Source organism: Gopherus flavomarginatus, chromosome 6 (genome assembly GCF_025201925.1).
Source record: "Gopherus flavomarginatus isolate rGopFla2 chromosome 6, rGopFla2.mat.asm, whole genome shotgun sequence".
NCBI classification, from domain to species: domain Eukaryota; kingdom Metazoa; phylum Chordata; order Testudines; family Testudinidae; genus Gopherus; species Gopherus flavomarginatus.
In genome coordinates this window covers 108,457,348-108,469,586 of record NC_066622.1, presented here as the reverse complement: position 1 = coordinate 108,469,586, position 12,239 = coordinate 108,457,348, and the positions used below count along the sequence as shown (strand labels likewise).

At 40.2% G+C, this 12,239-nt stretch overlaps 1 protein-coding gene across 9 annotated transcripts in view; it reads left to right on the top strand.

Moving 5' to 3' along the window:
* The window catches only part of KIF11 (kinesin family member 11), a 50,679-nt gene that overhangs the window by 26,931 nt on the left and 11,509 nt on the right, over nucleotides 1–12,239 (top strand). For 8 of the 9 annotated variants that reach the window (XM_050959310.1, XM_050959311.1, XM_050959314.1 and 5 more), the window contains 11 exons: nucleotides 1,552–1,684; nucleotides 1,837–1,934; nucleotides 2,017–2,095; nucleotides 2,498–2,683; nucleotides 2,783–2,907; nucleotides 4,529–4,619; nucleotides 6,005–6,247; nucleotides 6,417–6,512; nucleotides 7,203–7,291; nucleotides 9,470–9,557; nucleotides 11,146–11,334. In XM_050959310.1, coding sequence (XP_050815267.1) covers nucleotides 1,552–1,684; nucleotides 1,837–1,934; nucleotides 2,017–2,095; nucleotides 2,498–2,683; nucleotides 2,783–2,907; nucleotides 4,529–4,619; nucleotides 6,005–6,247; nucleotides 6,417–6,512; nucleotides 7,203–7,291; nucleotides 9,470–9,557; nucleotides 11,146–11,334 — 1,417 coding nt within the window. Of the gene's footprint in view, nucleotides 1–1,551; nucleotides 1,685–1,836; nucleotides 1,935–2,016; nucleotides 2,096–2,497; nucleotides 2,684–2,782; nucleotides 2,908–4,528; nucleotides 4,620–6,004; nucleotides 6,248–6,416; nucleotides 6,513–7,202; nucleotides 7,292–9,469; nucleotides 9,558–11,145; nucleotides 11,335–12,239 lie in introns of those variants that run through there. The other variant, XM_050959315.1, reaches the window with a different exon arrangement.

Genomic DNA, 12,239 nt, shown 5'->3' with positions numbered 1-12,239 from the left:
TTTGCTTCTGCTGTTTTGTTTATCTCCTCTGGTTGCTTAGGAGCTGGCTTTTTAAACCCCAGTCCGCCCGGAATTACCCGTGCCCCCTTGTCAAGGGACTAGGGATCAAAGGATAGCAGGCTAGAACCTCATTACTTAGCTCTCAGCCTAGCTAGCAGGCTGCTTGGCGCAGCACACAGCCCCCAGAAAAGACTACACTGTAAACTTCAATCAAGCAGGCACAGGGCAAGCAAGCACACAACAAACTAACAGACAAAAACTCCATTCTGCATCCTTGCTAAACATCAGTATATATTGCAAATATTAACTGGCTCCATAAGTCTAGTGTTAGGGTTATTCACACAGTTCTGGACATCCCTATAGCAACCTAGTCCCTTGGACTGAACTCCATTCCAGGATTTTATAGTAGCTCCTGTCCTTTGAAGACAGCAACTCATTAAATGACAAATCATATTTCTATCGAACTTCCCAAAAATCCCTTAAGCAACGTCTCATCTCTGCCCTGCACTTCAAATATCTGGAAAGCTCTTTTGCTAAAAAAAAAAATAAAAATAAAAAATTGTTTTTGGTTTTTTTGTTAGTGCTTGTGAGTAGGTCTTCATAATAGCAATAATGTATCAGCATTCAAATGGTTCTAGTGCTATCTACTGCTCCATTTATAAGCATTGTAAATTTACGTGGTGCCTTAAAAATTGGGTAAGATATTCTTTGCCCCAAGGCCATCAACATGGGATGAAGTTGAGTCCCTCTTTTCTCAATTGTACTCAAGCAATCAGTCCAATGAGAAACTTAGTCCATCCCCCATATCAAACCAACTTTAACAGAAGTGTAGTTACTGTATAACCATGTTGGACAACTTCTTCCATTGCCTTTTTAGCTAACCAAATTGTTTCCTGGTCTTTGGTCTAAGTGAAAGGCTATTCACAACGTTAATAAAAATGTGTGCGTTAGGATATAACCTGTTCAAAAAGAAATCCTTTCTTTCACAGCTCCATGTAAGAACACTACACAATTGCCCGTGCTTTGTAGGAGGTTGGCCTTTTTCTTCAAATTGTGGATGAATACCACTGCTGAGCAGTCACGATGACTAGATGTATTGCTAGGGATCCATGGTGGATTACGCTACATTCAAGATTTTCTTATAAAGATGTTTACAATAAGAATTATGCAGTATATTTGACCCTTAGTGAAATATAATTTGGCATATTGTTAGACAAACTGACAAGTCTAAATAAAACTTCACTTTTTTAGTTCACATTAGTTATTGTATGTGTTTCTCCTGTGTTCTAGATGCAATAAACTTGTTGAAAATGCTTGCACAAACAGCAAAATAGCTGCAAACATGCCAAATATCCATCAAGTACACTCTTTAGTGTTTAAGGATAAATAGGGGAAACTTCTCCTAGATTAAGCAAGTACATTTTGTTGATTATACTGCACAAGCGCTATGCTGCTTTTGGATTTTTAAACCAAAATACAAGCACCACTTAGTCAAACCTGATTCATATCCTTGCTGATGAGAAAGATGTATTCTTAAATCTTGTCTTTTAGGCCCTTTAATGTGTCGGAGCGCAAAGCAAACTCTCATGCTGTTGTAGACTGTGACCATGCAAGAAAGGAAGTTAGCGTCCGTACTGGAGGAGTAACCGATAAGGCAGCAAGGAAGACTTACACCTTTGATATGGTAACTCTTCTTTGTGTCACTGACTTCTAGATGTCTGCTGGAAAAATTTTCCCTCTAAATAATCAGTCATGGAGTTGTACTATGTGCTAATTTCAAGTGGGGAAACACATCAGAGTGTAGCTAAATGTGATATACTGACTTTGCCTCAACAGGTCTTCGGAGCTCAAGCAAAACAAATTGAGGTTTACCGGAATGTTGTCTGTCCTATTTTGGATGAAGTTATTATGGGATACAACTGTACTGTGTTTGCGTAAGTGCCCCAAACGACTTTCTTAACGTGTTTAACTTCAGTTTCAAGTATATACTTTTAATCTTCAAATTCTGCCACACAGCTATGGCCAAACTGGTACAGGGAAAACCTTCACAATGGAAGGGGAGAGATCACCTAATGAAGAATATACATGGGAAGAGGTAAATCTGACCCCCTATTAAAAGCTTGTTAGCTGAGTTGTAATTCAATGTGAGTATATTGCAGAAGGCTAGCTGTAGCTAATGAAAACTTGGTTGGAACTGGTCTCTTGCAAGTACGCTGAAGCTCTCGTTTCAGACTCACCTACTCTAACATTAAGAGTTTACCATTAAACATCTTTTTTAAAATTTATGAATATTCTCTTAGATAAACCTGATTTTGTTTCAAACCTGTCTACAAGCTCTGAAAATTATCCTATGAAGAATAGTCCATTTGTGTCACTCTCATGTTTAAAACAAGTTATGTTGATTTCCCTAAACCTAGGTCTCCTCTTTATGCTCACTGTCCCTTTGGTCTTCTCTTGGCACTGGTATTTCATAAACTCCTCTGTGCTTTAATTATAGGATCCACTAGCTGGTATAATCCCCCGTACACTGCATCAAATATTTGAAAAACTTTCAGACAATGGTACGGAATTTTCTGTGAAAGTCTCCCTGTTGGAAATCTACAATGAGGAGCTTTTTGATCTTTTGAATCCCTCTCCTGATGTAGGGGAGAGACTTCAAATGTTTGATGACCCCCGTAACAAGGTACAAATCCAAATTCTAAAACTTAAGTGGGGCTCTTGGAATGACTAAATAAAGATGTGTGACAAAAAAGATGTGTAACATAAACTCCTGTCTTGACAGAGGGGTGTGATTATCAAAGGATTGGAAGAAATAACTGTACACAACAAGGATGAAGTGTATCAGATTTTGGAAAGAGGAGCAGCGAAAAGAACAACTGCAGCTACTTACATGAATGCATACTCTAGGTACAAAACTTTTGTCTTGTAATATTTGAGATGTAACAAACCTGGTGTGACCAAAACAGTCAAAGGTTCTGAAATTACACTGAACGCTGCTTGAGCTTGTGGTCCCCATATTAGTTTAGGCTCTCAAGATTAGGGCTCTGCTGTGGCTTTGTAAGTCACACCTCTATCATCCTGCAGGATGTGGAGAGTGCAGCACAACACAGGCACACCTGGAAACATTCTGCCTTTGGAAGACACAGGTAGGCAAAATGCCTGTGTGGTCATGTGCATAGGTAGCTCTTTTTGAGGGGCAGCATGCTGTTTCTAGACTCGGCCTCCTCACTCACTCATGATGTCCAGTCAACACAAGTATCAGAATGCTACCAGACCTCTGCCAACATGCACAAAGGAAAAAACATTCCTCAATATGGTACCTAGAATAACGACACTTAATAGTAACTCAAGTACTGAGTTTAGCTTTTGAAGCTTTGGGACAAATGCCCGGCTAGGCAAAAGGTAAATAAAAAGCCTGATTGCCCTAGGAGTGAATGAGTGAAAAGTGTTGTGTCATGTACTAATATGAACTGAAACTAATTCCCCCTGGAATATAGGCCTGGTTGATATAGCTGTGTTGGTCAGGGGCATGAAAAATCCATACCCCTGACCTTACTTCACTATTCTGACCTAACTCTCAGTGTAGATGCACTGTGCTAATGGAAGAATGACTCAGTTGATGTAGCTATCATCCAGAGAGGTGGCATTCCTACATTGATTGGGGGAAACCTCTTCCATCAATGTAGAATGTGTCTATGCTACAAGGTTATGCTGACATAGCTACAGCAATGTAGCTATGCAGATATAGTGTTTGTAGTGTAAACATCCCTACAGAGATCACATACTTATGGTGTGCTGCAGTCACTTAGATGATAGGCCTTTCTTGGAAAGATAGTTTCCTTCTCTCTAGCCACCCTTCTGTATGTTCTCAGGCAAGCATCTGCACATTAGTGGTGTCTCCAGTGTTTATTGCATATCCCTTACCAATGTCACAATGGTGGTGAGACTTGTAAATGGGATACTGTCAAGCTAAAAATAAGTCCTAAGCTTTACTAATGTCTTAGATAAAAACTGAATTCTAAATTTTTATTACTAAATATTGCTTGCTTGCATTTACATAGCTTGGACAATAAAAATGCTTTTCAGATTCTCCTATACTATACCTGTGTGTACCTAGTGCATTGGTTACAAACACTACAGGGCATGTTTGTTTGTTTTCTTTTTTTAATGCTTCCATAAGTTGAGTGTATAAAAATATTTGTAGAGTTTATTGCTTTTATGTCTTCATAAATTTTTTTTCCTGAAACCTAAACGTTGGGCTGAATTTTCTGATACTGACCCTTCTATATTGTTAATATATTAGTGCCTTTCAGAGGATCTCATTTTTAAAGGGCCTATTTAGAAGCGTGCTTAGTAAAATAAGATGATGTATTAGATAAGTGCCCACTATAAAAATCAATGAGCCAAACTTATCCCTGGTACAAGTCCACTGATATCAGTAGCACTTCATAAGTGATTGTCTTGCAAAAAGAAGACAAGTTGGTTTTATTGGGATGTCTGTTTTTAAACTAACTGACTTATTTTGCAGTCGTTCACACTCTGTGTTTTCGGTCACCATACACATGAAAGAAACTACAATAGATGGAGAAGAGCTTGTTAAAATTGGGAAACTAAACTTGGTAAGTATCTGCATTAAACTCCAGAGTTCTATGAAGGTGACAATCCAAGAATAACAAACTAGAAGAAAATAAAGCTTTGCCTCATTGTCTCAGTTAAACAACTGACATTAATTCATAGGAGAGGCACTTACGCTATGTCTGCACTGCACTTTTGTTAATACTTTTGTCAGTCAGGGGTGTAGGGGGCGGGGAGTTGGGAAGGAACATCCCCTGACCAACAAAAGTTTTTAATGACAAAAAGCACCAGTATGGATAGTGCTTTATCAGTGGGAGATGGTCTCCCACTAACAAAGCTACTGCCCCTCATTGGGAGTGGTTTTATTTTGCTGGCAGAATAGAGCAGCTACACTGCATACCTTACAGCTGCACCGCTGTAGTATCACAGCAGTGCCACTGCAAGGTAGGCAGTCTAGACATAGCCTTAGATACTTTTGAAAATCCTTCTCGGTTTGTCTGTACTTCTTAAAAATCTGGCCCTATGTTGTTAGACCATGCATTTTTGTGTCCTGCATAAATAAGTGGTGGGTGTCACTGATTAGTATATGTCTGTATGTAACTATACCAAATTCAGAGTTGTTTTGTGAATGCTATATTGACTGTAAATATCTTTGTGCCTTCATCTTGGACTGGTCTTCCAGGAGGTGTCAGGAGAAATACTTGCACCCAGCAGAGGACTAACAATAGAGAGCAATCTGGAATCATTAATCTGGATGGTCTTCTATTCAAATGGAAGCACTATAAGACAACTCTGCTGGCTGTAGCCTAGGGGAACCAGCTTTACCAGATTTGACTGCATGGGCCTGTAACCAAGCAACTGATTGAGGTGTATTTCATACATTTAAAAAACAGGTTATGTGATTAAATTTATAGGCAGCAGGTTTAATACAAACAAGAGGAAGTTGGTGGTTTTTTATATACAGTGCACAACTAACCTGTGAAACTCATTGCCATGGGATGTTGTGGTTGCCAAAAGTATAACTGGGTTCATGAATTTATCCAGTTCTTTTTTGGCGGATGGGTCCAACAAGGGCTATTAGCCAAGATGGTCAGGGACACAACCCCATACTTGGGGTCATCCTAAACCTCTGACTACCAGAAGCCAGGAATGGAAGATGGAGTGGATCAGGCCATAATTTTCCTATTCATAATTGCCACCCTAAAACCCTGGTACAGGCCACTGTTGGAGAAAGATGGACCGTTGGACTGACCCAGTATGGCAGCTCTTATGTTTTTATGAAGCCATTGAGAAGAATATACAATAGACGCTCCTAGGTCTTAGGGAAGCTAGGTTGTACACATGGTGGCATATTGATATTTTGGGAATCCTTCTTTATCTTCAGCTTTACAAGTGAGTTGTTACAGATTTCATTTTTTTCTCCTTTCAGGTTGATCTTGCAGGAAGTGAAAACATTGGTCGTTCTGGAGCAGTTGACAAAAGAGCTCGTGAAGCTGGAAATATCAATCAGTCTCTGCTTACTCTGGGGAGAGTTATTACTGCTCTTGTAGAAAGAACTCCCCACATTCCATACAGGGAATCTAAACTCACTAGAATCCTGCAGGATTCTCTTGGAGGGCGTACAAAAACATCTATAATTGCCACAGTTTCTCCTGCATCTGTAAATCTTGAGGTAAAGACCTGACCCTGCCTACCTTTGTGCAAGCTGATCCATCCTACATTGTTGTTAGTGGGATACTTATTCCAGCAGTCTGTACATTTTATACAAAAGTTCAGATGAAGTACTGAAATCTTAAACCTTCATCTAGAGGTCATGTGTCTGTCTTTGCACTTTTATACAGGAAACTTTGAGCACTCTAGAATATGCACATAGAGCAAAGAATATCATGAATAAGCCTGAAGTTAACCAGAAGCTGACGAAAAAAGCTCTCATTAAGGTAACTTTCCAGTATGCTTTCACAAATTAAAGGCTAGCTACATTTATTTCTGTCAGGCCAGACAAATTGCTGAGCCTTGGCAATGTTACCATTTCACCCTGTCCTGTAGGCACCACTTTAGTAATGAGAGGGGTATTCAGTCTTAACTGAACGGTCCCTACTGATTCAGCTTTTGGCCCTTTTGCTGAAATAGCCAATCAGGGTACTGGTTACAACTTTTGATGTGGATACCTGTTCACATGATACCAACTCAAATCTGGCAAAATATTAACACAATGTGTGCTTCAACTCAGACACACGCATCCCAGACTCTCATACAGTTGATCAGTCATTAAGGTTTGACAGACAACACAGCATATCAGATAAAACGGACCCTTAGTAAGAGAACTTTATAGGTGGTTATTTTAAGATGTTAAGACACTGCCTAATTAAATTATACTGTTGAGCACTATCGCTTTACATCTAATCAAATTTATTTAATGAGAGGTTCTGCAATGCTGTAACTGCTTTCAAGATGTGAAACTAACAGTACTAACACTTAAAACATTATTTTACCTTCCGTATAAAATTTTTTTAATGGCATGTGTAACATCTTACAGTGTAACAACCACTTGCTAACTCGAAATCAAAGTAGAAATGTAATTTATCAAACTGGGGTCTTCGGTCTTTTACAGATCATTTTTGTTACAGGAATATACAGAGGAGATTGAACGCCTAAAACGAGATCTTGCTGCTGCACGAGAGAAAAATGGAATCTATATTTCTGCTGAAAACTATGAGTGAGTCCTTGAATATTGCAAAACCCGGTGTGTCAAGTATGGCAACTACATCCTCAAATGTAACATAATTTATAGGAGCATTTGTACCTGTAAGAACTGCAGCTAGTACAAAGTCAGTTTCTCTAAACCAGTGGTCCCCAAACCTTTCAGGGTTACAAACCCCCCACCCTCCCATTACCTCTGTCTGTGCCCTCTAGGGCTGGGAGGTGAGTGCTGAGACTGGGGGCGCAGGTGGGGTTGGGGCAGGGAGCGCAGCCAAGGCTGGGGGCAGGAGTGAAGTGGAGCCGCAGCTGGGCCACAGTGGAGCTAACAGCCAGGCCCATTGCCGGGTGTGGCTCTGCTCCTGACCCCAGCCTCAGCTTCGGGAATGGAGCTGCGGCCAGGAGCTGAGTCTGGGGGCAGGAGTGGAGCCAGAGCCGTGGCTGGGGGCAAGTGGGGGCTGGGTACTGTTCCCTCCCCACCCCCCATGGAGGCTGGCCTATGTTGTACTTAAAGTACTGCACAGGATCTTTTCAGGGGGAATAAGGCAAAGCACCACATTTACTGGTAATACATGTAGTAATTAACACTGTATCTTATGCATATGATATATATTACACTCATGCACTCACACAAGCACACTCCGTCTTGTTGTTGTTACCAATTAGTTGCTCCCCTTAACTTCACTGGCCAGTTGAGTTAGATGGGGGAGGGGTGGAGCTGGGCTTCTGCCGATCCCGATTGATGTTCCCATGTTGACAAGACGAGACTCAAGGTCCTCTGCAAGACACCTTCACGTTTATAGCAGCTTCCCTCTCACGCAAATCTATACCAGATTTAAAATCTGTGTCTGTGTCCATTGTTCCTTGGTGCTGCTTTTTTCTGGTGTTATCTCAATGCTGTTCAAAGAGGGTGTTTTCAAAAGATGGTGCTTGCTTCTAACCAAGGCCATCAATATGTCTGCTCTTCTTTACTAAGCCCACTTGACATGTTTTATTATTCTTAGGTCTGGCTTCCATCCCCTTTCCAAGGGTTGCAGCTGTCTGGAGGTGCTTGCCTTCTACTCCTTCCTCATTCACACTTCATTCATTCAACAGGGCAATTGATTAAAAAGTGGTAGGGGGAGATCTTATTCTACTCCTAGCAAAATGACTTTTTTTTTAACATTATACCAAGACTCAATACAAAGTTTTTATATAAGGATCTGATACAAAGTTGTATGAAAATAGAGGCATAATACAAAGTCATGAAAGTTATGTGAAGATGCTTAATGCAGAGATTTATCTACACCCTGGCCCTCAAATGTTCCTCTGCACCCACCTAGGGGGACATGCCCCACAGTTTGGGGACCTCTGCTCTAAATTCTTATCTGCCTCAGAACACCTGTGAGTGCATTGGTCAATAAATAGTTCATCTGAAGGAAGAAACACACGGTGGTTCTTTTACATTATACTGTCCAAATCAAACTGGCACCAATCCTTGTTGCATTTGAATGAATAATACTTATTATGGATGTATTAGCAGGAGTGTTGTAAACAAGACATGAGAAGTAATTTTTCTGCTCTAGTCCACGCTGATTAGGCCTCAGTTGGAGTATTATGTCCAGTTCTGGGTGCCACATTTGAAGAAAGATGTGGACAAATTGGAGAAAGTCCAGAGAACAACAACAAACATGAGTAAAGGCCTAGAAAATATGACCTATGAGAAGATTGAAAAAATTGGGTTTGTTTAGTCTAGGGAAGAGAAGACTGAGAGGGGACATAACAGTTTTCAAGTACATAAAAGGTTGATACAAGGAGGAGGGAGAGAAAAATTATTCTCCTTAACATCTAAGGAGAGGACAAGAAGCAATGGGCTTAAACTGCTGCATGGGCAGTTTAGGTCAGACATTAGGAAAAGCTTCCTAACTATCAGGGTGGCTAAGCACTGGAATAAATCGCCTAGGAAGACTATGTAATCTCCATCATTGGAGATTTTTAAAAGCAGGTTAGACAAACAGCTTGGATGGTCTTAATATTTAGCCCTGCCATGAGTGCAGGGGACTGGACTATATGCCCTCTTGAGGTCCCTTCCGGTGGTACGAGTCTATGATTCTAAAGTTTATATGGAAACTAGAGTAAAGGTACTGTTACTATAATCATGCAGCATGAGAAGCATTAGGTAACTATTAAATCAATCATGTTACACTTATTGTTTTAGAGCTCTTAATGGAAAAGTGACAGTTCAAGAGGAACAAATTGCAGAGTATATTGAGAAAATTAGTGCCATGGAGGAAGAAGTGAAAAGAGTAAGTGAAGTCTTTTAACAATACTTGTCTGCAAACAAGAAATTGAGGGGAGGGGACAACTAGATCAAAGAGAGGAGCTTGGTCTTGTGATATTTTTAGAAACTCCAAACTGATCATTGTGAGTTTACATCTTGTAAATCTAAATCTTTCTGATGATGTTTGTAGTTCTTGCATAATTTAATATGTTCAGTCAGAAAAGAACAAAGGTAGAGCTGCCTGAAACTCAGGATTTCTTGTTTGCAAGAAACTGAGATTTCAAAACTTGGTTTCCAATTTTGACCTAAACCAATTTTTTCTGTACTTTTGACAAACCGGAAATACTCGGGGGGGATTATTTCAGAAACAGATGCATGGTGTTTCTGAAATAGAATAGATTAGCAGCTGCAGAATGAGATTGACATTCTCGTCAGTTTTGCCACTGCCTTGGAGCACATATCCTGGCAGCCTGTCCCAGGACCTCCAGGCTCCTGACTCCATGTTTTGTAGCTTGGAAGTCCTGAGAACCCCAGCCAAGTCAGATTTCTTATGGGTCCCTGGTGTGTAGCTGGGATTCTGGAAGCCCTAGCAAGGTGAGGCTTCCCTAGAGCTGTGGCCCCTTGAAGCCCAGGTGAGTTGGAAGAGAACCAGACAAGTTTCCTAAGGAAAACCTGCCTGGCCAACAAGGTTCTGATGGTGCACTGGCTGAGATTCAACAAAAGTTTGTCTAACTAGTCTCACTTTTGCAATACACTTTGGTTCCAGCAAACTGGCACTTTGTGACCCGGTCTAAACAAAGGCTGTTTGTATACCCCCAATGGTACTTTAGGAAGCTTAGTCAGAGTGTGCTTAGTCAGTTTTGTGAAGCTGAAGCTAAACTTCAAACCTCCTAATCAAAAATAATTATTTGAAAGCGAAGAATGCTTAACTCCTTACTAAGTGTGGCTTTTCACTTTGGTAACTTGTAACAGCATAATGCAATATTGCACTTGCGTTTTAAGCTTGCCTTAGCTTAACATTGCTCTGACAGACTTTCAACAAAAAATTGGACTCTAAAATGTTCTTTTCTGGATGGATTAGCATTTACTTTTCAGGGTTTGTGTGAGAAAAGGTGACTTTTCATTGCACATGTGCAATAGGCTAAATCTGAGAATAAGAAACATTCTCCAAGATCTGGAACTACAAAGTTATCAAATATTGATGTTACAAGTCTTGCCTTTAGCTAAATTAAGTAATATTAATTGAATCTCTTTCCTCCTTGTATTTGGTTAGGCTGATATTAATGGGAGAACCTTAAGTGGATGTAATTATTCTACAGAACTTTTCCTTGTGATTAATCATCTTTTCTTGTTTTGGAGAAAAGTGTCATTGGTACTTGTTTTGAGACGTATTCAAGTTTAGTGTACAAGGTCTCAAATATCAAACATACTGCTTAGAACTGAGACTGCATTTGTAATTAACCAGTCATCTGATAATTTGGCATAAATCACATTTTTGGGGGAGAAGATATTCTTCTTAATGAATATATGATTTGGAAGTATGGCTAAGTTGCTCTTCAGAATTCTGAAAATCAATGTCTCCTCATTAACGCATTATTTCAATTTCACTTTAGGTCACTGAGCTGTTCATGGCTAATAAAAATGAACTTGAACAATGCAGAACGAATCTGCAGATCAGGGCAAGAGAACTGGAAGACACTCAGAAAAACTTGCAAGAAACCAAGATTCAACTTGTGGAGGAGGAATATGTGGCTTTAGCTTTGGAGAGCACTGAAGAAAAGCTGCATGGCACTGCTAGCGAGGTTATTGCATTTCTGATAACTAATTGCAGGTGTAACTTCCCATACTCTATAAGCAATTCTATCGATAATATGCTTAATCTTTAAGGGAATGACTTGTGAAAACTGTACTGGTACAGTATCTTGCAAACTGATCTTAAAACTGAAGACTGGAACAGACTTATGAACTGACTCACTCCACAGTGATGGGGAGGGGACATCACTTGAGATGGCAAGTTTGTTTGTTTGTGACAGTTTGGTTGACTATTCACTAACCAGCATGCTGCCTTCCTCAAAGTCATCCTGCCCTAAAAGCTCTGAGCTCCTGTGTCTTCCAGTCTGCATCACCCCAGAGTGCGGTGAATCAGCAAATGCTTATTCTACATGGCAACTCGAGGGATGACCTCCAGCCCTAAATGGGATAAACTGTCCCATAAAATTGAGGGAGAACTAGGGTGCAGACACTTTGTAGAGGAGGTCTGCAGTAAAATCCTATAACCTGTTGTACTAACTGAGTGAACTGCTCACCAAATAGTGTTATGTGCCACTGTTACACTTTGGGACATATTGATAACTACATGTTTAGTACTGCTCTTAATTCTTACAGCAGTGACTTGCTGTAGAAAAGTTTGCTTTTTCTTCAAAAGTGGTAAATCCTGTATCTATATTTACAACTCTTCTTTATCTATATTCCTGCTGAGTTCTTTCTTGTAACAAATAGAGATGGCTTATTTGCATTGGCTACTCCTGGGGGAATTCTGTGCCACTGCGCATGCGCAGAATTTATGTCCCACGCAGATTTCTTTGCTTCCCTGCAGAAAAATGACTTATTGTCGGGGAAACAAAGGGAAGCCACAAGAGTGGTCATGCAACCCTCCTAGCAGTATGTTTTGGGTGCCCAGGGCAGCTGGCAGAGAAGTAAATCACTG